The sequence below is a fragment of the Exserohilum turcica genome, assembly GCF_000359705.1.
Source record: "Exserohilum turcica Et28A unplaced genomic scaffold SETTUscaffold_16, whole genome shotgun sequence".
Lineage (NCBI taxonomy): Eukaryota > Fungi > Ascomycota > Dothideomycetes > Pleosporales > Pleosporaceae > Exserohilum > Exserohilum turcicum.
The window spans coordinates 664,306-691,208 of record NW_007359981.1 but is presented as its reverse complement, the minus strand read 5'-3'; the positions used below and the strand labels follow the sequence as shown (position 1 = coordinate 691,208).

The window sequence follows — 26,903 nt, the reverse complement described above, 5'->3', positions numbered from 1 at the left end:
CCAACGCAACTAGATCAAAAAACCTTCATGACGCCGCCCCGAGGATCCCCTCCTTCCACTCATACCCACAAGTCGGAAATTTCAAATTCACAACCGCATTCATCTTCTGCGGGTGCGCCATAAGCTTCCAATCTGTATAACTCTTTGCACAATGCGCCGTATGCTCATAGCTACTCGTCCAATTATCCAACGGCCAATTAAACATAACAGCGCGCTGATACTTGCGCACCAGCAGCGCACAATGCGCAATGTGCTGGCCCCAAGTCACCCACACGGCCTCGAGCTCGCCCTGCAGTACTTTGGATTTTGAGACGGGTGTTTGAGACGAGTTGAGCGCGTAATCCCAGTCTTGGGCGTCCCATTCGGCGCTGAGTTGCTCGTCGTAGCATTCTGGTGGGACCCACGCGAGGTTGTTGGATTCGAAACGGCAGCCGCGGGCGCGCGCTTCCGAGGGTGTGGTACCGCATTGTGTGATGGAGATGGGTATTTCTTGCGAAGAAGAGGACAAGGAGGAGTGTGTGGATGGTAAGGCAACGTGTGATTGGAGAACGATGTGGCCGCCGAAAAGAACGAGACCCAGAATGGTAAGATTGAGTGATGTTAGTATCCACAGTATTTTTGTTTCTGTTACCATCGACGTTCTGCTTTTTGGGTCATCATTGGAAGAGTCGTGGTCAAGGCCGACTTTCTCGTACGCCTCGCTGCGCCATGGTATCCAGACCATAGCGGGATCGATGAAAGACGCGAAAGGGCTCGAAAAGATTGTCGAAAAGATGATATTATGCCTGCATGCATGGCAGAGAGCTCTATCCACAAGATCAAGATGCCACTACGCATGCCGCACATTACTTTACCTCTTTTCCCAAGATTACACAAACGTCTGCCGTTGCCAGAATAATATCGGGGATTATTTGAGACCCGCTCGCAGCGGCCGGAACACAGTAATCCAGGAGGAATAGTAATCCCGGCAACCAACCGTAGCATTAATACAATAGATGACCTATCCATGGCCATCTATAAGCATGTTGTAAACCGAGGCATTAAACGTCAAGGCCTACCATTATTAATATTCACTCTAACGTTTTTGGAGATGTGCGTGAAGAAACGTAAGATACCCTGACTAGGAAAGGAATACCAAGATCGACCTCGGCCTAATACCAGATGTAATGAGAATGATTAGGTTACCATAAGTCCACCAGAGTATGTGTTGCTACCATCGATTCCTGTGAATAAACAAGTTGTCGGTCTGGGACCGGAAATTGTGCAGGTGTTAAAAAACAACTACTTTCTAAGAAGTTCTTTGCCTTGATCACAATCAGTGTAGCAGCAGTTGTACTAATGTTGCAGTCATAGCATCGTTTTACTTTCCTTTTCTGCTCCTCAATATCCTACCTTCACCAGGACTATTATTATCTTGATTCTCATGGTCATCTTCATCTTCAACCTCAGCCGTACCATCTCCTTCATTCTGACCTTCCAAGCTCTCGCAATCTGCAATCTCAACCTGTCCAATTACTTCTTCCCCATGACCTTCTCTTTGCTTTATCCTTAGCACCTTGATTCTCCATATGCGCTGTTCCATCCGAAGCCTTAGTTCTTCCATCTCTGTTCTTTCCCTAATCGTCGCATTATCCGGTATACTCGGCAAGTTCTTCAGGTCCATCTCGAGATCCAGATCCCCGTTTTCATTTACAGTCGCATCCTCAAGTTTCGCCCCGCCAATGACCCCAGTGCCATTTGAGAGCAGTGAATGGCTGCCTGTCACCTCATCCAAATCCCGCTGCCAATGCGGCACACGAACACGATACTGCTCAAGCCTCGAGAGTCTTTTCTTCTTCCGCTCTTTTTTATCCACCCTCTCTGGCTCGAGGTCAGAGAGAAATCCGGTATCATCCGTGTCCCGGGGCTCAGGATCTTGCTGTACCTCGCTTGTCCGTTGCATGACACCTGGGTCAGCAGTGACTTCCTCCTCTACTTGACGCTTTTTTCCTCGAGTTGGCTTTTCCCGTATCGGCTTTGCTGCTGGAGACGCCGAAGGGTTCAAGTCGACTTTTAACGGGCGGACGTGGGTAAGATACTGATATTTTCCCCCTGGAAGAGGATCAGAAGAACCTGCTTCTTCCTCATCCTCCTCTGAATCCACAACAGGTGCCACAGGTGTCTTGGGCAACTCCACAGATTCATGTTGGACATTAACAGTTGACTCTCTCTCTTCTTGGGCAATTTTCTCGGCGTCTGCTTCGGCAATCTCTTTCTCGTACTCTTTCAGAACAGCCTTGAGATCTGTTACTTTCACCCACCCTACTTTCCCTGCTGCTGTCTCATTTCTCTCCTGTCTTGCTTTGATTGCACGTCTGAGCTTTGCCCGAAAGTCCTGAATGGTGGCATTTGGTATGGCGGATATTTGGCCAAGGAGGGTAAGAATTCCGATGTCCCATTGGGTCGCTTCGAATTGCTTGTTGGGCCATAGCGCTCTGGGTAAACATTCATGCACCCGATCAATCTTCCAATTTCTTGTGATGGATTTGATAATGTAGGTGACGGAACGTGATGGTCTAGATGGCCGGGATGGTGCCATGGTCTCGTCCAAGAAGGGTAATAGTCCAAGGGTATTGCAGGCCACGCGGGTAGATCGTGTGTGAATGTCCGGTGGCGGGGAGTCTCAAGTGTCTGTGGTGTGATGGTATACTGCGTATAGATGGCATTATGGTAATGCAGATGAAAGGATTTGGGACGCCGGCTGGAAATAGTCGAGGTGAAAGGCGGTAGGTGCGTGGCTGACTTGCCGACGCTAGTCTCCTGAAGCGGCTAGCTGGGTAAATTTAGCAACATCCATGTGCGCTGAAGACTATCAGCATACCAATACACCCTATACAGAGAGTCCAAGACGCTCCGCAGAAGCTGGAAGCTGTGTATACTGCAGTGGATCCATGATGTCATCGGAACTTCTCGGACCGGTCTTGGCGCTCGAGACTGCAGCACCAGATTAGCCGTGTAGTGACGGATGTGGATGTGCCAATGCATGGTTGGTAATGTCAAGCAATGCCAGAAATGCTTTCGTCATTTTCCAAACTCTTGGACACTCCATACTTTTGTCTAGAGGCGCCTCCAGATGTTGTACAGTCGTGTCGCGTATATGATACAGATATAGCACAAAGCTGAGGAGAGTGTGAACGCCGCCCGCTGCCGAACCTGCCTGCGGTATATGCCAAAACATCCCAAGAACACCGCTTGTCCAGCCATCATCCCGCCTCTTTTTTTTTCGCACTGCAATAACCCGTGCTTCAAAAACATAACCCACGCACCGCAATCGCCTATGCAGCCACAGCCATACCGCCACCAGGCGATGCTCCGACGTCGCTTGGTGGTGGCGGGGGAGCGTCGAGCCTTGTGTTGTCTGCCATCATGCGATTGAAGCCTATCGAAACACCCTCGATGACTGCTAGTAGGATCGCACACGATATTGCGCCGTTGCGCATCGACTTGTAGCCTCCTCGTACTGCGAGCGAACCGCCGGTGAAGAAACCGGCAATGATGGCGTTCCACGGGTCTTCCTTCTTGCGGATGCCCTTGACAGCGCAGTCGTATGTGTTGAAAAGGCCTCCCCAGACGCCAAAATTGCCGCCGAGAACGGGTGCGCGGGCTTTGATCGCTGTAATGGCGCCTATGCGTCGCTCGCCGTAGGGTGAATTGCGGAACTAAAGGCCTTGTCAGCGCCGCATGCTGGGAGGGCTACAAATACATACGCCTTTAACCCCATGCCACACTGCTCCTCCGACTGCCTGATTGCTTATCAGTACATGTGCTGTAGCCGCTGCGGGTCAAATGACATACGCCCATGGCGAAGGCACCGCCAAAGTCATTGAGAATGACCCATGGACAGGGATCGCGTGAATGATCCATTATGTATTAGTGCTGCGGGAATGAGGGGATTTGGCGGGGTTGCGGGCAAAGAGAGGCTTCTGGCGAGGTTGTGGTCGGATGGTAGCCACCGGTGACGATGGGCTTCGACGTTTTTCTCTCCAAGACCCTGGCTCCCGTTGCGCTAGCGGCAAAACCTCGGGCCCGCCATTCACGACGTCTTGCGCCAGCGACATCTATCGTAGAGCCCTTCAACAACATGATCATCACGACCTCCTGCTATTCATATAGTACAACACTCAATTTACATTTCCCTTGCAGCATGTCGAGAAGATTGCGCAACCTGACATGAGCGTGAGTGATGAATCACGCTGCGCCCCACAAACAGCCCAGGCCAAACAAATATGCGTCGCCATACATCTGGTATGCAACAACAATGCACAATTATCAAATTGCAATCTTTACAGATTGAGCTGTTCGCAAAGAGAGGGAAATCGCATTCCAGCAAGCACCCAGGCATCATGCATCACTGACTGCTCTCTGTCCCTCAGGTTGGCCATTCTCCCCAGAAATAATCAATATCATATTCTCGAATCTACTTGGACACAAAAGGTTCTCTGAGCCATACATCTCTTCTCCCCACTCCAGTCCCCATACATTAGTGTTATGTAATCAGCTTTTACTCTCTCGCAGCTCGTGGCGTCTCATTCGTTGTGTTCTCCTCACTCCACCCTGCCAGCTCGCATTCACTGATCACCTTCACTTCCTCATTGTCGCCGTACCCCACTTGCAAGCCTGTGTCACCATGTGCTGCCTAATCCAGGAAATTCTTGGCAAACACTGGTATATCAACCTGGCCAAAGTCCGCTCTCTTACTTGCTCGCTGCTCTCGTCGCCCTTCTACACAACCCCACTCGGAACTTGCTCAGCATGGCCCGCACCAAACCAGACGGCGATGGCGATGCCGTCGCCCATCTTAGCGAGGATCTTGAGCCGATCCACTTGGCTGACCAAGATGGTGAGTGATTCGCGGTCTCTACTTACACCACAGTCTGACAGACTATGATCTAGCGTTGAACAACCAGCCCCCTTCTTCAGAACCACCCGGGATCGGCTCCCTCGGAGTGCACGTCAAGGAAGTGATTGCAACCATCAACCGGCTCGAAGGTCTTGGGTTGCAGCGCATGGAAATCCCTCCCCCAAAATGCATCGTCTTGGGTAAGCTGACCCACGAGTCAACGCACTTCTCATCGCTGACGTCCAATAGGTGAACAGTCAGCGGGAAAATCATCCGTCATCGAGGCGATATCCGGCATAAAGCTCCCTCGGGCTGATGGAACCTGCACTCGTTGCCCCTTGTTCATCAAGCTTGAGCCTTCCGAAGATCCCCCCGCCAACTGGAGTGCAAGTGTGAGCTTCCGCCGCGAATTCAACTACGATGGCAAGACCGGTAGAGGAGCTGACCGTCGGTTTCCCGGATGGTTCCGTTTGTCGCAGCCAAGCATCGTACACTTTGCAGCCACTGAAGATGCCAATGATCTCGAGAATATCATAATTCGGGCACAGCGCGCAACTGTCAGCCCTCTGGTTGATTTTCGAGAGTTTCTGCGCCCGTGCCTGCCCAACGAAAAAGACCATCATCACTGCGATTTCAGCCCTAATATTGTCTGCATTTCCATCACTCAGCCAGCCTTGCCTGCATTGAGCTTTTACGACTTGCCCGGAGTCATTGGACAGGCAGAGACCGAAGAAAGCCAGTTTCTTGTCAAGTTTGTCCGCGATCTGGTAACGGACTATGTCAAGGACCCTGAGACTCTCATCCTTGTATGTTGCTCACTGGAAACTGACATGGCCAACTCCACTGCTGGCGGCATTGCAAGGCAGTTAAAGGCAACTGATAGATGCATTGGTGTGTATTAACATTTCCAATCGATTGCAATGTACTAATGTCAATCCAGGTGTACTCACCAAACCCGATCGCTTGCCAGATGGATCGCGCCACGACAAGTTGGTGGAGGTATTCGACCAGAAGCGCTTCGTGCTAGGCCATGGCTACTTTGTCCTCAAAAACCTCAATCAAGACCAGATCAATGCAGGTATCACCCACCAACAAGCTCGCGCCCAAGAGCAAGACTTTTTCAGCCAAGATGCCACTTGGTCGACATTCAAGGACTACCAGCACCGCTTTGGCACGGTTAACCTTCAAAGGTTTCTTTCTCGAAAGCTTGCTGAGCAGATTATCAAGAAGTTGCCCATCATCGAGGAGCAGATCAACATGCGTCTCGGCCAAGTCGAGACTGGTCTTGAGCAATTTCCTGAGCCACCCACGCACAACGCTTCTCGCATCATCTCGGATGTCATCTTGGACTTCTCGCAAGAGCTGCGCAAGGAGATCGAAGCCGAGTTCCCATACAAGGTGTGGCGCAACAACTGGCGAGCACTGCAAAAGGCCTTTTTTGAAGCACTGATCAAGATGAAGCCGACTATGCAGACTAGGGGAGAGGAAGACGAGTCTGTCTATGACAAGATACTGGCAACGCTTCCTGGCAGTTCAGCCAAAAAGCCGATTCCAATCACGGATGAGGACGACGACACGGATGACTACGACGATGAAGATGAAGGCTCCCCCGCGCTGAACACGGTGGAGACTCCGACGAAGAAGCGAAAGGTTATGCATCCGCCCGTACCATCACCAGCCAAGACGCCTGGCCGACGAGCAGCATCCAAGGCGCCAGAGGAAACCATGCCTCCACTCTTCCCAGACTTCAGCAGCCTTCGGAAACACTTCTCTCTCGACGGCGTCCGGCAGTACCTAGCTGAGAACTCGCAGTCGCGAATCCCCGGGCAGATCGAGCCGCGGGTCATCAACAACATGATGCTCGAAGCAATCGAGCACTGGGACAAACCGCTCGACCACTTCTTCACCCTGCTAACGAACCAGGTCAAAGCGCACGTGCACACGGTATTCCAGAAGCACTTCAAGAGCCGCGAGGGCTCCATGTTCCACGCGCACGCGTGGAAAATGGTCGAGCAAATGCTCGATCTAAACTGCCACCAGCAGCGCACCACCATGGCCGACGAGAGTCTGGCCAACGAAAAAGAAGGCCCTTATATCTTCCACACCGAAGTCTTCGAAGCCGACAAAGCAGCCGTCCTGACAAACTACCGCGACCACCGGCTCCGCGCGCGCCTCAACAGCTACGCGCAAAGACACCACGGCGGCCGACGAGGACAAACTCAAGAAAGATGAGCGCGCCATGGCGGTTCTGCGCCACGAGCCGTACGAAGTCGAACTCGGCGTTGTAGCCCAGGTATACACGTACTATGTACTTGCGGCCCGCCGCTTCCACGACGCCGTGTGCATGCGGATTGAATCGCAGTTTTACAAGCAGCTTCGCACGCAGATGCGGGATGAGCTGGAGAATGGGCTGGGGCTGAATGATAGTCGCGAAGGTGCGTTCTCATTTTTATTCATGCCTAGGCCAGGTGTTGCATGCAATATCCTTGTGAAAACCATCAACTAACGCGTTGATTGCACACATATCCAGGTCACCAAAACGCAGTACGTCTCCTAGCTGAATCGCCGCAGCGCTATAATCAGCGTAGGGAACTGCTTGGACAGCGCGATTCGCTGGTGCAGGGCCAGAAGATTCTCAAGGACCTCCAGATGAAGCAGTACGGTGGTGGTGGTGCGAGTACTGCAAGCTCCCAGACTGCCAGTGTTCGCACGCCGCTTTCAGGAGAGGAATTGGACGACTTGGATACTGCTTAGGGCTGTGTGTGCTGTGTCTCTGGTGGCAGATGGGTAGGCAAGGAAGGAAGAGAGGAAAGGAAAGAAGATGTACACAACAGGTCACAGAGGATATCAGTGTCTTGACTTGATTCAGTTCGAGTCGATGGAATGTCAGGTTTTTCCAGGATTTGTAATGGAGACTTTGTGGATTTTGTTCGTTGAATGAACTTTGGTATGATGTCGACTGGGGCTTTGAAACAAAATGTCTGTCCAGTCAGGAAACTTGCGAGGCATTAGTTGCTTCTCATAGAGATGGCACGCAGACATGATGATATCAGGTGTAGTCTCACAATACAATTTTCAAAGACATTCAGTGTCTTCAAGATGCAATTCTCATGTAGCTAGTTATGAGGCTAAGATTTGCGTGCCACCTACATAGCTCACACTCGGTGCTCCACATATCCTGACGTTTCTTCCACAGCTGTCCTATCCACTATGCACCATGTCCCAGCTCTCTCTTGATAGTATCATTTACAGTCTGCCATGCCATCCTTGCGCTATCATATCTCTGAGTGGCAGAGAGGTAGTATGCCCAGGCATCGTCAGGATTGCCTGGGACACGGCCTTGTACAATGACAATGTACCTCCACTGGGCATTACCTAGCTCTCTCTCTCTGCATGGAAAACAGCGGTGCGCTCTCTAGCGTAGTCTGCTCCTAGGGCGACGGCTGCGGGAGATGGGTTAGGTACACGGGCCTGGGCGAGAAATGGACTTGGGTAAAAGATTGGATGGAAAAGATCAGTGGTGGATGCACAAAGAACGGCAAGGGGTGTTGTACTGGGGTTGGCGCTACTGGCTGTTGTGGTAAGGTGGGCCCGTAAAATGCTATCTGATTGTTGCCATTGCCGTCGCTGTCGTCGTGGTCGTGCACCTCCTCTCTCGCATCTGTGTCTCCCTGTGGGCTGGATGCACGCTGAGAATTTTGTTGGATTCAAACAAAGGCTGGATCTAGACGCTGCTTTATCCAAGCTCCTACATGTTGCAGACGTGACTGGGATTCCGGGGCATCACTCTGCTCAGTCCACAGCCCCAAACCCGGATGTGAGTTGACTTGCACACGGCCATGGGCAAGCTCCTCGTATTGCTTCTTTTCGGCATCATCATGCCATCGCGATCTGCCTGTATGCGTCTTCATGGTATGGCGGGCAATGGTTCGGCGTATCATCCTGGCTAGCTCGAGAGCACTATCCGAGAGAGGACTTTGCAAGCCCGTGGTAATGTTCCAGACGGGCATGGTTAGGTTGGTGCCAGCCGGGGGATAGCCTCTGGCGTATGCGCGACATCGGCTGAGGACGGGGAAGGGCGGTTCTAGTTTGGCGTTTTCATCAAAAGTGGCATAGTGATGGAGGGCAAGCTGGGCCTCCATGTCGAGCAGCGCGTCAGGCTGCTGCGAGGCAAAGACATGGTCCGAGGGTGGGTAGACTAGCTGGGCGTGGGGAGAGCGAAAGAAGTGGATAGGCGAGGCAAAGCGATCAAAGTAGTCTTCGGGTCTCTTGAAGAGGACATCGCGTTCGCCAGAGAGGGTCAGTGCAGGTATGACTGTGTTGTCGCCGTGCATCTGCCACGATGTCGGGGGAGGGTTCTTTGGCGAGCGCTTCTTGGGAGGCTTTTGCTCGGATTGCAGCACGTGGGCAATGCTCTCGCGCAGAGCCAGCGAGTCTGCCAGATCGGCGTCTGCAGGAAAGGCAGTCTCGTCGCCAAAAAGAGGCTCTGGGAGGTCTTCGGGCATCACGACAGGAAGGTCGTCCGGAAAGACCCAGTCGACAAGCGGGTTGTTGACGGCGGCGGCGCCGATGCGGCTCTCACCCTTGCGGCACTCTGTCAGCGCCAGCATGGTGGCCAATGAGCCTCCAATGAGCTCTCCGCATACGGCGAGACGGGCGAGATGGGGACGGTTGAAGCCATCGACGAGCAGGTTGTCGCGGACCCAGTCGTAGGCAACCAGCACGTCATGGCAGGGCGTGGGATACTGGTGTGTCGACGAGGCGCGATAGTTGATGCGGACCAGGGTGGTGGCGCTTGCTGCAGCCAGGGTTGTGATGACGCGAAGTTCATCGTCGGTAGATTGGGGCAGCACAGGGCCTGGGGGCAGATAGAGCAGGACGGGAGCCGAGGGTTTGGCGGCGTGGAAGATGCTGGGGCGATTGGTTAGTCTTGTGATGAAGGGTCGGGCGTCCTGTTGCTGTGGTGGAGCGACTAGGGTTCAAGCGGGCGGTGAGATCATGGCACAGGAGCAGGGCCGTGTGTGTGTGGGCAGCGGTGGCCCGAATCCAAGACGGGTGCAGCGAGCAACGTCATGCGACAGAAGACAAGACGGAAGAAGAGACTCACTCAACCGTCAAGGAGCCGTTGGAGCGGCAGGGCACGTCGACGTGTTCGTAGGGCGGAGGAGCTGAGGCAGCTGAGAATAGACGGCCGTGGCATGGGCCCAGGCGCGCGCTCAAGGCGGGCCGCCGTAGCGGGGGCAGCAGCGCAGTGACAGCCTTTTGGCAGACGTTCCGCGGCATCCAAGAGGGGGCGGCAGTGATGGCGGCGATGGGGGGTGGTGATGGCGGCGATGGAGGTGATGGGGGTGATGGGGGTGATGGGGGTGGTGATGGCAGTCGTGGTGGTGGTGATGGTGATGGTAGTCGTGGTGGTTGTCGTGGTGGTGGTGGCGGTGTTGGTGGCAGGCACAGGCATCCAAGTGCAGGGCAGGGGTGGGCGATGGGGCGGCGGGGTGGCGTCGCGCAACTGACTCTCTCCCTCGCGCCAAATACGACAGCGGGCGGTAAGTTAGTGTGTTAGGGGAGAAGGAAAAAAAAAGGCGGTCGCCGCGAACCGCAGAACAGCACCTCAGCAGCAGCACCAGCCGCGGCACAGATGCAGTGCAAGGCGAAGCTTGCGAGCAGCGGTGCATTGCAGCGCATGCAGCGGCGACCAAAGGCGTTAGGCTTGCTCAGGAGGCGGCGGGCGGGTCAGCATGTGGCGCGCGGCCTCACAGCGAGCGGAATTGGGAAATTACTACGAGCGCGCGCACGACGTTCTGCCCTCTCCAGCTTCTTCGCCGTCGGCAGTCCTGGGGTCCTTTTCTCGCTCCACTGCCGGCTCGTCTCGTCGCGTCTTGTCTCGTTTCGTCGCTCGCTCCCACGCCCACGCTCCCTCCTGCACCTCTCCTTGCTGTTGCTGTTCTTGTTCTTGTTCTTGTTCTTGTCCCTCTCTTGGCCCGCCTGCCCATCGTCGCGTCGTGTGTGGCTTTGTCGCGCCCCCATTCCCTTTATTGACTACTACCACTACCACCACCACCACCACCACCACTACTACTACCACCCCAAGGCGGCCCCCTCAGCCCTCCCTCAGCTAGACGCCGCCACGCCCGCCAGCTGCTGCACCGCGACAACGCCCGCGCCCCCCAAATCTCACCGTCTTGTTGTGCACACGCTGCTGCGCCCGGCACTACTCACATCTGGGCCTCCCTCCCTCCATCCATACATCGGTATATAGCGCACTGTGGACCCCTGCAGTCGTGCGACTCCGCCCGTGGTTCAGGGCACAACCTTCCCTTTCTCCATCCAGGGCACGCTCCTCGCTCCACTCTCCACACACACACACACACACACAGACACGCTCCCCCCTCCAAGCCTCCTGAAGTCGCCCTTGGCCCGCCCGCCTGCCCACCTCTATAAGACGCCCGCGGCCAGCTCCATCGCGCACATCTTCAGCCCACCCCCCCCCCCTCTCCACCACCCCCGTCCCGCCCCCAGTCCTGTGCCATGGCCGAAGTGTCCAAACTCCGCGCAGTCTTGACGCTGTTCAAGAACCTGCTGCTGGCTGCCCTGCTCTACGCCGCCGTCTATGGCTTCATCACCTTTGTCAACGACCCCTCGGTCGCCGCAAGGGGCAAGATTGGCATTCCCGCCTTCCTCGACAAGGCCGGCCCCACGGAGCTGATCGAGACGACGTCGGCTGGCGTCAAGGTCAAGTTCGCCGGCACCACCAAGACCGTCACCATCAACCCGCACGCCAATGTCTTCAACCGCCCCCTCTCCGCCGTCAGGAACAAGGACGACTACCTGGGCCCCCGCCCCCACGTCGACACCGAGGCCGACATCGACATGCTGATTGAGGAGTGCAGGGGCTCGTACGCCAGCATCGAGAAGATGCGCAAACCCTACGACTGCCTCAACTTCTTTGCCAAGCAAGAGCACCGCTACTACTCGCTCCCCGAGCCCGCCCACCGCGCCAGCGCCCAAGACCCCCGCAAGGCTGACTACATCAACGCCGACGGCCACGGCAAGACGCTCGACAAGTACATCCCCATCGAGAGCGCCGTCGCTGCAAACGGCTCGAGCATTGGCACCTGTCCCGGCCCCATCATCCCATACCACGTCTACTGGACAGGCCCCGCCACCTGGCGCGTCGAGGTCTTCATCAAGAGCTACCTCTACACCCAGAACCTGGCCTGCTCGCGCCTGTGGCTGTGGCTCGACAGCGACAAGAACCCCAAGGCCGTCGACAACATGCTCAACAAGGACGCCCTCTTCGCCCGCTTCCTGCCCCTCGTCGAGCGCGGTGACATTGTTGTCAAGGCCTGGAAGTTTCCCAGCCGCATTCCGCTGGCCACCGACAAGGAGAACAGGAACGGCTTCAACTACTACACCAAGCCCGGACTGCCCAACTCCAAGGGCGACAGGGAGGTGGCCGAGAACATCATCGAAGACAAGCACGGCCAGCAGTGGCTGGTCCTGACGCAGAGGCAAATGACTTTCCTCCCCGTCGCCGTCTCCGACGCCGTTCGCTTCATCGTGCTGCACATGTATGGCGGCGCCTACTTCGACATGGATGTGCTGATGCTGAGGGACATGCGCCCGCTCTTGTTGCCCAAGGAGCACGCCTTTGCCGAGCGATGGGGAGCCCACCCCCACCCAGGCGACTACAACACGGCAATCATGTCGCTTTCGGCAAACTCTTCGCTTTCGTCGTACCTGCTCTACGGCGGTATCCGCATGGGTGTCAACTTCCACCCTCGTGTCCTGGGTCGCATGGCCTGGAAGGACGGCCGTGATCAGGAATTCAAAATGTTCGAGACGGCTGCCTTTGATCCCATCTGGACCGAATTCAACTGGGACCGCGAGGGTCGATGCACCGTTCCATGCTTTCGCGACTACGGTGCTGTTTTCAAGGGAAGCATTGGCAGCATCAGGGATGAGTGGGAGAGCTACGATGGCCCGCAACTAGAGCGCATCAACCTGAAGGATGCCCAACGCAAGGAGCTCCGCGCCACAAGCATCCAGGAGACGAAGCGTAGTGAAGACAATGTGCCAGCTTCCTCTGCAGCCCTCACTCCCCCCCACGGCGACAGGCCAGGCCACCATGATTCGTTCCAGGCTACATTGGATGAAGAGGCGGAGCTGCGCAAAGCGGGCGTCGTGTCAGATTATATCTTGGAAGAAGACAAGTTCCCGCCCAACAACCGCACCCTGGAAAACTTCTTCCGTGGTGCATGGACCTATCATATCCACAACCAGGTAAGCCTATTTCCCCGCACTACCACTACTAAAAGCAAAAAAAAACATTCGCTAACAAGACACTTGCAGTGGATGAAGCATCCCGAGCCCTCGTCGTGGATCTCCGTCCTTGAGCACGCCCACGACGATTTCATTGCTGGCAGGCGCACCAACGCCTATGGCGAGAAATGGACTGGTCCAATTCTCATGCCATACAACTACTGGCCAGAGTTTGTCTGAGCCAGTGGTAGCCCACCACGGCCAGCTTCCAGGCCCCTCTGCCCTCCTTTGCTCACCATCGCGTCTCGTCTCAATTGAGCCAAGGTCGTCGTGCCGAGCCCTTCCTCGCTGCGCGCAAACTCCGACTATTACCCCGGGCCTCTTCGGAACGCCCAAGGAATTTCCGCTCCAGGAAGGATCATGTCGCCACCAAATTCCTCGCTCCACAATCTATTGTCCTAATGACACCACTACGACCCGTCTTTTTTCTGTCAACAGAGGGAATCTTGAATCCTACAATCAGGCAACTCCGTGTTTTACCACTTTGCCCTTTGGAGTAGTCTTGGCCGTTAGGAATCACGCACTTTATCAAGCTACTTTTGTTTTTCGTTGCAAAGCTATTAAGTCACTCTTGATCCGAGGCGTACATGCATTTTATACCCTTCGTCTTTCCTTTCTTTTGGCCTGGTTGGGAAGATTATTCTGCATCAGCATCTTCAACTTGCATGGACGCGGCACATGTTGTTCAAAGTCCCATGCCCTTCTTTTCTTTCCCTCGCCATCGCGCTTTGTCAATTGAAGGTCCATAGACCCTCCTTTTTTGTCCTCTTCGATCAAGGATTCATCTTCCTTGCTTCCCATCCACTTTATAGACCTAGGAGACTTATTTTTCTTTCTTTTCATTCTTCCATTCCTTCACTCACTCACTCATTCATTCCGGCGTCCGGTGGTTCTCTCTGGCTCTCTTTTACACGCCCTTTGTCTGGAACATTCAACACTCTTGTTTGTTGGACCTTTTTTTCCCTTTTCTCTCTCTCACTCTCTTGGCTTTGTTTTTTTTCGGTGCAATTGGGAGTTTTAAAGATGCTGAGATTCAGAAAAAAAAGTTTTACACACATACACACTCACTCACACTCGCACACGCACACTCACACTCAAGATAGGGTTAGGATAGGGTAGGGTAGCTTAGCGACAGGAACAAGATAGTTTAATGAAGATGAATTCACATGCACGCATTGGGGAGAGTATGTTCCTCGTTTTAACCTTTTCTTGCAATCAATGGGCAACAACCCCCCCCCCCCCACCCCCCTCCCCCCATTTCACAGACTGACTGCTGCTATCACTCTACCACGCTATCACACGATATCATACCACTTGACTTGACTTGACTTGACACCATACGACGCATCTAACTGAATCAAACACAACCAGAAAAAAAAAGAAGAAGAAAAGAAGAAAAGAAGAAACACGTCATGACAAGGGAGACGTTGCTAAACCTCATTGTTTGATTTATGCCGCTCTACTCTACTCTGCTCAATCAACTCTACTCAATTAACTCAACTCTACTCAATCAACTCAACTCTACTCAATCAACTCTACTCAATCAACTCTACTCAATCAACTCATACGCTCACTACACCAAGTATCTATACTTGTACCTATACCTCTACCTCTACCTCTACCTCTACCTCCACCTCTACCTCTACCTATACCTATACCTATACTTGTACCTATTGTTCCAGAAAGAACAAGGATATCCCTACATACACAACAAACACAACACAACACAACATGTCATAACAAACAAATAAACCAGCCGCACGCACACACATACAAGAGAGAGAGAGAGAGAGAGAGAAATCATACAACTTCTCAAGCGATTGATTAACTAAACAGAAACATTTCTCTCCATTTATTTACAAGTCAATCAGAGGCTCTTCAACCGCCTTCTGCTGCTGCTGCTGCTGAACAGGAAGCTGGTTCTGAGGCGCTGATGGGAAACTCTCGGGGCCATATCCCCCCGATGCATACGGTGCAGGCTGCCATCCAGAAGTTTGCTGTGCTTGTTGTTGTGCTGATAGTGCTTGCTGCTGCTGCTGCTGCTGTTGAGGTTGCCAGTGCTGTTGAGCTTGCTGCGGTGGTGCTTGCTGAGGTGCATGTGGTGCAGGCGCCTGTTGCGGTGGGGCTTGCGGCGGTGGGGCTTGTTGTTGAGGAGCTTGGCTCTGGTTTGATTGCCAATTTGGCGGTTGGTCCTGTTGAGGGTATGGCGGATTTTGCCAGGCCGTAGCAGGCTGCGCGGGCGGTGAGATGGGCGTCTGTTGTGGCGGGGCCCGAGCGTATGCTTGCGGGGATGGTGGCTGTTGCAAAGGTTGAGAACCGTAACTTTGTGTCCGCTGCATGGGTGGCTGTGAGGGCTGTGCGGCATTGTTGTCTCCATAGTAGTAGCTCGCGCTCTCTGCGTCTGATACTGTTGACGGCGGCGCTTGCGGGGGGTAGCCAGTGGGTGTTTGTGAAGGATATTGCTGGTTGGATACCTGACGTTGTAGTTGGGGTGAAGAAGGATGTTGGTAAGAAGTGTTGGGTGCTTGTTGGGCCAGATTGGGATATGGCTGTGATGGTTGTTGGTACTGCTCTTGGGGCGCAGCGTACGACGCTGGTCGCTGACCATAGGGCTGTTGCTGTGACTGGTAACCACCGCCATACATTGATTGAGGCCGTCCGTATGCGCCTGAAGGAGGCGCGTTTCCAGTGTAGTAGCTTTCGCCAGCACCGTCTGGCGCGCCTGATTGTATGCTGGGATAGAGATTTGAGGCTGGCCGTTGGGTGGATGCAGGCAGGCCATACATGGTGTTGGCTTGATTGTATGTGCTTGAGAGTCGCTCCTCAAGCATACGATCATAGTATCGAACAACAGTAGATAGCTTAGCATGGAGATCCAGGAGTGTGTCTGTGGTCGTCAGCATATAGTCTTGGGTGGTCTAGACAGTACCTACCATGCTTGCTCATAGTCTCACCGTAGGTACGCGCAAGCTTCGGTCTCAGCTTCCCAATGCTCTCGTAAAGCTCCTGTATCTGCGGCTCACGGAGGATTGTGCCAGGGGGTTGGTGTTGCAAGCGGTCCACAAGCGTGGAAAATAGGTTAATGTTCTCGGCTTCAACGGGCGTCAACTCATAATCATTCTTTGGTGCGACAAACGGTACTGATCCATCGGCATGGGAAGCTTGTTCCCGGAAGGTCGTGGAGTACTTCCTCTTTTGTTCTTCCATATCCGCCAAAGAAGCAGCAATGGCAGCAGCTAGGTCGGCATCCTCCTCTTCCTCGGGCTGCTTCTTGGTCGCTCCATTGGTGGGTTTAGAACTGGACTGCAGCTGAGACTGCGAGACGAAGCCAGCAGAGCCGTTCCCCTTGGCCTCGTCCAAGCTCATCTCCAGGGCCCGCTTGAGATCTGCATCGAAGCTGTCCTCCACACGTGCGTTGCGCGGCTCCATTGAGCCCTGGTATAGCGTTTTCTGGGGTTTGTACGAGTCAAAGGCCCTGGGAAGGTGTGAGCCCCGCGACTTGTCTGTGATCTTGGCGTGGCAACCATCGTCGACTCGCACAGGGTCCATGATGCCCAAGTGGGGTAGAGGGATGTTCTTGCTCGAACAGGCGCCACAAAAGACGTTTCCGCAGTTACGGCAATGGTGCTTTCGGTTGGTAAAGGTAAAGGCTGTGCGGCATCGCATACAGACATCCGAGTCTGTCCACTCCGGAGGCTGCAACCACGTTAGCTTGGGCGCAGCTGGTTGGTGTGGCTGCAGAGGGGCTTACCGCGCTGCTATCGAGCATACTGCCGGAAATGTTTTCCTTTGGCGGAAAGTGGTAGCCTTCGCGCTGCAGGCTCATGTAGACCTCGTTGATGTAGCCGAGATTGTGGCGGCCTTCTGCAGCCGTTGCCCACGACTGTATCAATTGCAGCATCTTGCTCTTGACGTCGTGGTTGGGGGCGACGGACGGGGGCGCCTTGAGGAGGGACGTCATGTTGTCGAGGAACTCGCGCGAAGCTATCTCTTGGATGAAGTGGGCGCCGCCGTTCTTGACGCACGTGTCCGTGAGCTGGACGGAGGGTCAGCAAACAGTGGGCGCGGCGTGGAGGAAGGGTGGCGTACGTTGAGGGCGGCCAGCTGGACGTTGGGGTTCTTGTTGCCTATCCTCTTCTTCAGCGAGCGCATGGCGTCTTTAGGCTGCACCGTCTTGGACCGAATCACGTCGGATATCTCGAGATTGAGGGGCATGTCCTCTCTGCGGCATGTCAGTATGGAATGCGAGGCTCGCAGGGGCGGCGGAGCAGGGCCTACAAGCTCGAAGACGTTGCGCGCTCGACCTGCTCCTCGAAGGCGCTGTTGGTCGACGACCCGAACCAGCCCGCCATGGCGATGGAGTCGACGCTGTGCGCCGGCGGAGATTACGATTATTATTATCTGCGGGGGAGCGACGGGCGGCGGGCGTGCGAGGCGGGCTGGGCGAAGCTGTTGGGGGGTTGGGCGTGGGTGAGGGCGTGCGGGCTTGGGGGAGGGTGGTGGTGGTGGTGGTGGTTGGGTGCGGTGGGTAGCAAGCAGCTGCAGTGCGAGGAGAGCGGGCTTGGCTGATGACGCCCGCGCTGTGGCGGAAGGCGCAGGCGCGGGCGCAGGCGCATGAGCCGCCGCCAGAATGCTTATTAGCACATACATATGTGGCTCTGGATGCCTGCAACAGAGAGAAACAGCGCCAGACATCGCCGCCACCGCCGCCGCCGCCCTCACCACCACACCACCACACCACCACCATCACCACCCCGCCCACACCCACGCCCTGCCTCCCCCTTCTTTTTGCGTGCCTCCACCACCACCGCCGCCCACCCCCCAGCTTCCGCCGCCCGCCCCTCCGCTCCCACGGGCGCCACGCACAGCCCCGACTCCGCCCCGCATCCCCGTCATCGCTGCTGCTCGGCGCACACGGAGTCGCGTACGGCCATAGGTACCCAAGGGCCTCCTTCCGGGCGACTTCTTGAACATGCGAGTGCCCAACGCCTAAAGTGCTACCTCGAGTGCGGCTGCTCCTCGGCCGCCCTCCGCATACCCCCCTCCGCCCGCCCGCGAGCACCATGAACGGCCACAGCGACGCCTTGGGCGCAGATGCATGGCCGAGCAACACCACCACCACCACCACCACCAGCCATGGGCCAGGCGACTCGCGGCGGCCAGCCTCGTCGTATCCCCCCATTGCCGAGATCATCGCCTCCGCCACTGACACGGCCGAGTCGCTCAGGCACCACTCGGTACATGCTGGAACCGCCCACCGCCTCGTCGTCCGTCGCTGACCAAACCATGCGTAGATTCGGCACCTGCTCGAGGCCGCGCGCACCCACTTCAACTCGGCCAAGACGATGCTCAACGACCGCATCCCCGCCGGCGCATACTGGGAGTACATGGTCGCCTACCAGATTGTCGTCGACCTGATCCCTGCCCACCGCGACTACTACGACAAGATCAACGCCAGCCGCAGCCAGGCCTACCGCGACTTCAACGACCTCGTCAAGGACATCAAGTCGAGCGAGGAGCGCTTCATGCGCATCAAGGACATCATCAAGAACGACAACAAGCGGAATGGCGCCCATCACCGAACCGCATCCGTGCCCGCCCATACAAGGGCCGACTCCCGCAATGGCTCCACGCTCACGCGAAGAGACGACGAGCTCATGCTCCCAGAGGTCCCCACGACCATGCCAAACGGCCGTGTCTCGCCCGCCGCGTCCCTCGACTCGATGCGGAGAAAACCGCTTGTACAGCCAAAGCCGCAATCGCTGCATGGCCGCGCCGTGCACCAAAACGCCGCCTCCGTCAACGGCATCAACGGCATCAACGACCTTGCCCAGCGGTTCGCGAACCTGCGGGGGTCGGTGCCGCCGCTCGATGCATCTTCTGCCCGCTCGAGTCAAGATTTCTCGGTCAAAATGCCCTCTCCCGCAGACTACCACTCCACCAACAGGCTCTTGGGCCCACGCAGCATGCCCATGCCGTCTGCATCCACGCCCCCGCCGCCTCCCAAGCTGCCTCTGGACACCGCATTTGCCGCCTCGCTGCCCAAAGAGCCTAGCCCGACATATAGCCCAGCACGCAACATCTCGGGCCCTTCAAGCATCAATCCGCCTCGCAGTACTCCTCGGAGTATGAACGGGACTGGCGGCCGTAGCAACTCGCTGGCTGCGTCGAGCGCGTCCAATTATGCTCCTAATGTAAATGGCGTGCCAGACTCATATTTCCCTGCCCAGAACATGCGCGCTCCCTCTGAAAGCGCGCGGCCCCTGAGTAAATCGGTGGAATTGGAAATCGACGCCAGCATGCTCTACGACTACTACCGCATGTACAATGTGCTCACAATTGACGTGCGAGACCGAGCAGATTTCGACGCAGGCCATGTCTACGTGCGAAACATCATGTGCATAGAGCCGTTGACGTTACGCGACGGCGACTCGGCAGAGCAGCTGTTGGACCGCCTTGTCATTTCGCCAGACGAAGAGCAGGCCATGTTTGACCGACGCAACGACTTTGACGTTGTTGTGTACTACGACGAATCGACCAAAAATATTGATTTTATGCACAAGACCAGCCGGTCGGAAAAGGAAACGGCCCTGAAACTGCTTTTTGATACATTGCACGAGTTCAACGCCGACAAGCCTCTCAAACGCCCGCCTGTTCTTTTGAAAGGGGGCCTGGATGCGTGGGTGGACTTGGTAGGCCCACAGGCGTTGAAAATGTCGACCACTGCAGCAGTAGTAGCTGCAGGACCTACTAGGACTCGGGCTGTGAGACGGTCTCCAGCTACCAACATCACCAGGAACACTTGGCAAAGACGTTCACGGCGTGAATATGTGCCCATGGACCAAGAAGAACAGCAAAAGTGGTTGGAAGAGGCCCGGAAAGGGCGAGCCGCTGTTGAGGTGCCTCCGACAGAGGGCGAAGAAGAAGATGAAGAGGCCAACTCATCCTTTTATCATTCCACCGAAGACTTCTTGCGCCGATATCCCGCGGTCGAAGCTGAGCAGTCGATGATGTACCCGCCAAAATCTCAGCCTACCAAACAATACGTTCCGCCAGCGATACCCGCCGCGCCTTCACGGCCGCCGCCATCGGTACCCAAGGTCAGCTACAGCGGCGTCCACGAACGCCAAGACGTGCAGCAAAACCGCAGCATCTACAATTCACAGCCCCAATTCAGCAATCTGAGACTGCACAGGACTGGCCTGCTCAACTTTGGAGTTACATGCTACATGAACTCGGTAGTACAGTGTCTAAGTGGGCATTTGCTGCTTTCGGACTTGTTCCTAACAGGGCGCTACCAGCGCGACCTGCAGCGGGATAACTGGAAAGGTACCAAGGGTATCCTCCCAGAGGCGTATGCGACGTTGCTTTCGAACCTTTACAAAGGTGATGTGTCGTCCGTACGCCCTAGCACCTTCAGAGTATGTTATGACACATTTGGATTGTAATGACAGTGGCTGACTGGACATAGCGTATATGCGGCCACTTCAACTCACAGTGGGGCATCGACGAGCAGCAGGACGCCAAGGAATTCCTCGAATTCGTTTTGGATTACATGCATGAAGACTTGAACCTGACATGGAACAAACCCCCCCTAAAACCCCTTTCGGACCAAGAAGAACTGACTCGCGAGCGCTATCCGCGGCAGTACTCAGCCATGATTGAGTGGCGGCGATACCAGCATCGCGACATGTCGGTTATTGGCGGTTTGTTTGCTGGGCAGCACGCCTCGCAGCTCACATGTCAAACATGCGGCGTCACAAGCACAACGTATGAGGCGTTTTGGAGCATCAGCGTCGAGATACCCCGCGAAGGCCAATGCGACCTCCGCCAATGCCTAGAATCGTACTGCGCACCGGAGCGCCTAGCGGGAGACGAGCTATGGCGTTGCCCACGGTGCAAAAAGGATCGCGAGGCAGTCAAGAAGATCACAATCACCCGGGCACCAGACACACTGGTGATCCACTTCAAGCGATTCAGCGCGTCCCGTACTGAGACTGCGCGCAAAGTCCGCACGCCCGTCCACTTTCCACTACAGAGGCTGGATATCGGTCCATTCGTCGAGCCACCCATGACACAAGAACAAGAGGCCTACGTTTCACAGATGGCGCGGGATGGACCTGCGCAGCTGGCAGGTGTCAAGTCTGACCCTACCATGAACGGACCGTATGTCTACAACGCGTATGCCGTCATTTGGCATATTGGCGCTACGCTTGGAAGCGGCCACTACATTGCATTTGTCAAGGACAAATCGCGGGGATGTTGGCGGTCTTTCAACGATGACAAGATCCAAGATTTCGACCCGGGCAACCTTCCGGCACACAGTCGATTGCAGAACGAGAAAGCTTACATTGTGTTTTATGAGCGGGAGAGGGTTGCTGGTGGGGCCTTTTAGCACGACGCCGTTGGTCCCTCGCGCACCGGTATGGTCGTGAGCGCTAAGAAAATTCATGTGCGTCTTTTCTTTGCTCTGTTCGTCAGCGCTTGTCCGTTGTTGCTATCCTGTTGAGAATCTGGCTCGCGGCGCACTTGCATACTCAGAGCATTGCATCAACGGCGCCGGGAAAAGTACTCTGGCTGCCATGTTAGATATACCACTTTGCATAGCACTTTGAATACCACTTGATTTACCCTAGCCGGTCCCATTGACGATTCGCCGCTGTGCATGAATGGGGTTGGCTCGCGTGTGCGCCTATGGCAGGCCTAGCGCTTAGTCGACCGATGGTCGGCCACCTTGCAGGGATGGGATGCGGAGCACCGAACTTTTTTTATCGCCGATAAGATAGCAAATGACTCCGCACTTCTCCAGACGTCGCCATTGACTCCTCCATCACACTTGAACACACCACACATACACAGTCACAATGTCAAAGGGACGCGTTTGCCTAGCATACTCTGGTATGTTCCCAATGCAGCACACCCCAAAACCAAGCCCAATGGCTTCCCCCGCTCTTGCTTTTCTCTACCACGTTTGTACTGACCTGGGTTACTAGGCGGCCTCGACACCTCCACCATCCTCAAGTGGCTCATTGGTATGCCAGAATCGCACCCGATCGCTTCATGTGGCTAACAGACTGGTCAAGAGGAAGGATATGAGGTCGTGTGCTTCCTCGCCAACGTTGGCCAGGACGAGCCATGGGACGAGGTGGAGAAGAAGGCGCTCAAGATCGGTGCTCTGAAGATGGTCATTCTTGACCTGCAGAAGGAGTTTGTCGAGGAGCTTTGCTTCCGTGCGGTTCAGTGCAATGCTTCGTACGAGGGCCGCTACCTCCTCGGAACTTCACTGGCCCGCCCAGTCATTGCCCGCGCTCAGATCCGCGTTGCACAACAAGAAGGCTGTGGCTTCGTCTCCCACGGCTGCACAGGCAAGGGAAACGACCAGGTTCGCTTCGAGCTCGCTTTCTACACACTTCAGCCCTCGATCAAGGTCATTGCGCCATGGAGGATGCCCGAGTTTTGCGATCGCTTCAAGGGCAGGCAGGACCTGCTCGACTATGCTGAGAAGCATGGCATTCCCGTTACCTCTACCAAGGCGAAGCCATGGAGCATGGACGCCAACCTTGCACACTGCAGTTATGAAGCTGGTAGGACTGGGTCGATATGTTGCTTGGCTTTGGCTAACATCTTCAGGTATCCTCGAGGACCCAGACGTCTCTCCCCCAGACGACATGTGGACCATGACCGACTCGCCTCTCAATGCGCCCAACGAGCCCACTGACATTACCGTCTATTTCGAGAAGGGTATCCCCGTCAAGGTCGCGACTCCCGACAAGACCTACACCGACTCTGTCGAGCTCTTTGTTGCGCTCAACAAGCTCGGCTTTACCCACGGTATTGGCCGCATCGACATTGTCGAAAACCGATTCATCGGTCTCAAGTCGCGTGGCTGCTACGACTCGCCAGCCATGACCATCCTCCGCCTCGCCCATCTGGACCTCGAGGGTCTTGTCATGGATGCACAGGTCCGTAACCTTCGCGACCAGTTTGTCACCCACAACTGGAGCTACCAGCTGTACAACGGCATGTACTTCTCGCCTGAGCGTGAGTTCATCGAGAACAGCTTGCTCTTCTCCCAGCGCAGGGTCAACGGCGAGGTCAGGATGAAGCTGTACAAGGGCAACGCGTACGTGCTCGGTCGTTCCAGCAAGACAGAGAAGCTTTACTCCGAGGAAGAGGCATCCATGGACACCCTGGACAACTTCAGCCCAATGGACACTACTGGCTTCATTGCCATCCAGAGCATTCGGTACGTTTTCTTCTCCATATTCGCATTCATCACTGACACATAGCAGTCTGAAGAAGTATGGTCTCCAGAAGGCTGAGGAAGGCGAGAACATGTCCCGTGCATAAAAAGCTTGCCATGGCAACAGAGTTCGTAGAGGCACTGAAAAACGAGCCGTCGCCAGTTGAGTGCAATGACGAGGCACACGAAAATGAATGAATTAATATACAACTAGTAGCAAGCAATCCATGCGAAAGTTTCTGTACATGCTGGTTTTCCAACTAAAAATAGGGCTAATGTGAACGCCACAAAGCTCCAGCCTCAGGTGGCTGGGCGATCGTTTTAGCGTCCGCGCTCTTCCCGCACTCTAATCTCCACGTTCCACCCATGCACATGTGCATGATACCTAACCTGCCGTCCCTGCGGATCGACATTGCCACGATGCCTCCTTGTTTCAATCCAAAATCCATCAATCTCATCGCACCGATGTCATTGACTGGCTCACCAGAGAAGGAAGAAGTTTCAAATCGCAACTGAGCTTCCTTCCGTTTTTTCCGGTCCTGTGTACTCTGATTCGGCACCAGCATGTGCGATTTATGGATCCGCATAACGGCAGCGTTTTGCCGCCGCTAAGAAATGACGGGTAATCAACGTCATAGGCTGACGGATGCTCGGATGAGAATGCAAAAGTGAGGATTTTGTGCTTGGTTGAAAGGGAGTTGTTCTGCTGATTTGCTTTGAGCACACGCTACCAATCCAACTTACATTTCGTCTCACAAAAACGTGCAATGTCTCGACTTGACATAACCCATGAACGAGCCTCATATCAAGCAGTATTTGCCCTCGATGTCATCACAGCAGCCGGTGCCTTAATCTTCCTGGGCCTCGCATCAAAGCCCACTTTCCAGCGCATCAAGCAGCGACGTTTCACAGCGCCAAACAGCAAAAACAACAGTGCGCGCGACGGGCCGCTCAAAACGACTCTGGGAACCTATCTCTTCCTCTGGCCCGCCCTTCTTTGCCTCTTCATTGCCTACGTATGTCGCTTGGTATCCGACCTCCTCAAGACCGCCGGCACAATCAACTATGACGACGACCTAGGCTGGAACGGACGCCGCGCCTACAGCACCGCCGATAGCGGGTATGCCTCCAACATCTCAGCCCTAACCTTTACCACAGCCCTCGCCACCATCTTCTTCACCGTACTCCTCAACGGCGGCGTATGGATCCACTCAAGCCACGTACAGGAAAACGGCACCGGCATCAGCACCCCGCGAACTAAATCCCGTATCTGGAACTCGGCCATCATGCTCGCTATGCTAGGCACCGGTCTCGCGGCCTGGGGGCTAGGTATCCATGCCAGAGATGTCTCAACAGGAAGTTCGGGCCCGCACGCCCTGCTCTCCTGGTCAACCGTCCTGCAGCACCATCGCGCAACGCGCATCATGTATATCGTCCACGAGGCGATTGTCGTTGCAGCGAGCTTGAGCGTGTCGATTGAAGTACTGAGGGAGTATGCAACTACGAATAGGAATGCGCGGGACGTAAGTTCCCCCTTCCCTTCCCTTCCTTCCTATCTCCTATTCCTTCCTTCGTCCCTTGTAACTAACGTCTCCGGGGAAAAAAAAGTCTCCAGAGCGGAAAGATCTCCTCCGCTTCGCCTTTGCCGTCGTCCCGCTCATCTGGCTGCGCGATATATTCATCCTGTACGACGTTGTGCTGCTGTATGTGGATACGGCGGGCTGGTCGGCCACGGCTGTTGATGCGACGACGCTGCTACTTGTTGTGTGTAGACAGCTTGCGAATCTCGCGATTCTGGGGATGGTGCTTTGGGGCGCGTGGAGGATGAGCAGGAGTGTTGCGCTGTTTGGACGCAGTTATTATGCGTGATTTGGTAGTGGTGGTGGAGATGGAGTTGGGAGGAAGTTTGCATTTTGAGGGGGGGGGGGGTTTCATCTGGAGGAGGTAGTGTTCGACGGTTTTTCGCTGCGTTAGAATCGTCCATGTAGATATGAATGGGGACTGTTCGGTTTCTATCGTTTCTTTGGGTGGAGGGGGTGAGGCTACTTTTTCTGGCTGGTTGTGCGTGTGTGTGTGGGATTTTGTGGTACAGATAGCTTGTTCGTTTTTTTTCTTTCCGTATATATCTATATATCCATGTAGGCGCCATGGTCGTCCGGGCGATTAAAATCTCAGATTCGGAGGAAAAAAAAAGAAGATAAGCAATAGGCGTTGCACTGCGAAGCCGTTGCCGAGACAAGTTTCTACCTAGAACTGTGCTTAGAAATAGGGGGTAAGGTTCCTAGCCGCTAGTAAAAAATCCTAGCATTACTAATTACTTATTATTAGTAAAGTAGCTACGCTAATAAGCTTTGATTTATTATATAGTACTAAGCTACACTTAGTTACTAGCTTACTATAGTATTTTAACTTAATATAGCTACTTATAGTAAACTTTACTTATAATTATATGATAAGCTACTATACTAATTTACTACTTTACAAAGTTTTAACTATTGCTTTCGTTTTACTAGCTAATAGCTATTTTTTTTTAGTATTATTTTCAATATATTATAAGGTTTTTATAAAAACACTAGTAAAAAACTAATAGTTAAAGCTAAAGCTTTAAAAACTATAAATCATACGTAACTTTTACTACTTTGTTAGCTATATAATTAGTTAATTATAAGTATATAGTTACTTAACTTTAATATACTATAAGTTACTATATTTAATACTAAAATTGTAAAGGGCTACGCCAGAGAGGCATGACCTACAGGTCACATAGCAGTGAATTACATGACTTTAGTCACGTGACTAAATGACGTGGTTAGTTACGTACGAACAAGCTTAAGTAAGGAGGAAGACTAAAGGTCTGAGCGTTCGTACGAGTAACAACTATAAAAGGAGGGCCCTCTAGATAGTTCTTTTCTGTATCTTTCTTCTTCTGTACAATAGGTGAATGCATACTCGTTAGTTAGGCCTCTCTCGCCCATAACAAAAATACCAAAGATTTCTAACTATACTTTAGTAATACTTATTTACTTTTTCTTGAGCTATTTTTATACTTTTCTCTTATTATAGTAAGCCAAGAAATTGTAGATTATAGCTTTGTTTTATTTATATTCATATTCTAATAAAGCGCTATATGAGCTATATATACTAGTAAGCTTTAAAGCTTAACGTATTCCACCACCGAGAGTGCCACCCCACCGAGAGTGCCACTTTTTCTTGGCATCGCGAACTTCACGTACGAAAGACAATGCCTCAACAACAGAACGTGATATTTACTCAGCAAGAGGGTAGGCTTACTCTAGCAGTTCAGGCCTATCGTACAGGCCAGTTTAAGAGCATTCGACGCGCTGCAGCAGCCTATAACGTCCATCATCAGCAGATCTCTCGGCGGCTTCAAGGAATCACCTTTCGACCTACGACGCAGCCAAATTGCCAGAAGCTAACTAAATCTGAAGAGACAAACTA

General features: G+C 54.1%; 10 protein-coding genes across 10 annotated transcripts; 5 read left to right on the top strand and 5 right to left on the bottom strand.

The window, feature by feature from the left end:
- Positions 1–25: 25 nt before the first annotated feature.
- Positions 26–724, bottom strand: SETTUDRAFT_27697 (uncharacterized protein; the record flags this gene model as incomplete). The annotated part of the gene is made up of 1 exon (XM_008025875.1): positions 26–724. The coding sequence occupies one exon, from the start codon at positions 722–724 to the stop codon at positions 26–28; it is 699 nt and encodes a 232-aa protein (XP_008024066.1).
- A 636-nt stretch (positions 725–1,360) lies between these two features.
- SETTUDRAFT_27696 (uncharacterized protein) lies at positions 1,361–2,578 on the bottom strand (the record flags this gene model as incomplete). Its single annotated transcript, XM_008025874.1, has 1 exon — positions 1,361–2,578. One exon carries the CDS (start codon positions 2,576–2,578, stop codon positions 1,361–1,363), a length of 1,218 nt encoding a protein of 405 aa, XP_008024065.1.
- Positions 2,579–3,044: 466 nt separating this feature from the next.
- SETTUDRAFT_168635 (uncharacterized protein) lies at positions 3,045–3,977 on the bottom strand. The gene is made up of 3 exons (XM_008026086.1): positions 3,835–3,977; positions 3,747–3,782; positions 3,045–3,698 (listed from the first exon to the last, which is right to left on the bottom strand). The coding sequence occupies exons 1-3, from the start codon at positions 3,901–3,903 to the stop codon at positions 3,315–3,317; spliced, it is 489 nt and encodes a 162-aa protein (XP_008024277.1). The 5' UTR covers positions 3,904–3,977; the 3' UTR covers positions 3,045–3,314.
- An 814-nt stretch (positions 3,978–4,791) lies between these two features.
- Positions 4,792–7,633, top strand: SETTUDRAFT_38908 (uncharacterized protein; the record flags this gene model as incomplete). The annotated part of the gene is made up of 6 exons (XM_008025917.1): positions 4,792–4,879; positions 4,921–5,079; positions 5,129–5,770; positions 5,820–6,944; positions 7,060–7,314; positions 7,410–7,633. 6 exons carry the CDS (start codon positions 4,792–4,794, stop codon positions 7,631–7,633), a joined length of 2,493 nt encoding a protein of 830 aa, XP_008024108.1.
- A 953-nt stretch (positions 7,634–8,586) lies between these two features.
- On the bottom strand, positions 8,587–9,792 carry SETTUDRAFT_108006 (uncharacterized protein; the record flags this gene model as incomplete). The annotated part of the gene is made up of 1 exon (XM_008026085.1): positions 8,587–9,792. A coding segment is annotated over one exon (1,206 nt), but the record flags the coding sequence as incomplete, so codon positions are not given.
- A 1,615-nt stretch (positions 9,793–11,407) lies between these two features.
- Positions 11,408–13,381, top strand: SETTUDRAFT_160700 (uncharacterized protein; the record flags this gene model as incomplete). The annotated part of the gene is made up of 2 exons (XM_008026084.1): positions 11,408–13,162; positions 13,232–13,381. The coding sequence occupies 2 exons, from the start codon at positions 11,408–11,410 to the stop codon at positions 13,379–13,381; spliced, it is 1,905 nt and encodes a 634-aa protein (XP_008024275.1).
- Positions 13,382–14,745: 1,364 nt separating this feature from the next.
- On the bottom strand, positions 14,746–17,621 carry SETTUDRAFT_130009 (uncharacterized protein). The gene is made up of 5 exons (XM_008026083.1): positions 17,480–17,621; positions 17,291–17,423; positions 16,953–17,237; positions 16,135–16,897; positions 14,746–16,088 (listed from the first exon to the last, which is right to left on the bottom strand). The coding sequence occupies exons 1-5, from the start codon at positions 17,551–17,553 to the stop codon at positions 15,058–15,060; spliced, it is 2,286 nt and encodes a 761-aa protein (XP_008024274.1). The 5' UTR covers positions 17,554–17,621; the 3' UTR covers positions 14,746–15,057.
- A 643-nt stretch (positions 17,622–18,264) lies between these two features.
- SETTUDRAFT_149746 (uncharacterized protein) lies at positions 18,265–21,833 on the top strand (the record flags this gene model as incomplete). The annotated part of the gene is made up of 3 exons (XM_008026082.1): positions 18,265–18,438; positions 18,496–20,622; positions 20,673–21,833. 3 exons carry the CDS (start codon positions 18,265–18,267, stop codon positions 21,594–21,596), a joined length of 3,225 nt encoding a protein of 1,074 aa, XP_008024273.1. The 3' UTR covers positions 21,597–21,833.
- A 138-nt stretch (positions 21,834–21,971) lies between these two features.
- SETTUDRAFT_168631 (uncharacterized protein) lies at positions 21,972–23,688 on the top strand. Its single transcript, XM_008026081.1, has 5 exons — positions 21,972–22,099; positions 22,195–22,233; positions 22,285–22,785; positions 22,832–23,447; positions 23,494–23,688. Exons 1-5 carry the CDS (start codon positions 22,066–22,068, stop codon positions 23,549–23,551), a joined length of 1,248 nt encoding a protein of 415 aa, XP_008024272.1. The 5' UTR covers positions 21,972–22,065; the 3' UTR covers positions 23,552–23,688.
- Positions 23,689–24,211: 523 nt separating this feature from the next.
- SETTUDRAFT_108338 (uncharacterized protein) lies at positions 24,212–25,313 on the top strand (the record flags this gene model as incomplete). Its single annotated transcript, XM_008026080.1, has 2 exons — positions 24,212–24,967; positions 25,053–25,313. 2 exons carry the CDS (start codon positions 24,212–24,214, stop codon positions 25,311–25,313), a joined length of 1,017 nt encoding a protein of 338 aa, XP_008024271.1.
- Positions 25,314–26,903: the final 1,590 nt, after the last annotated feature.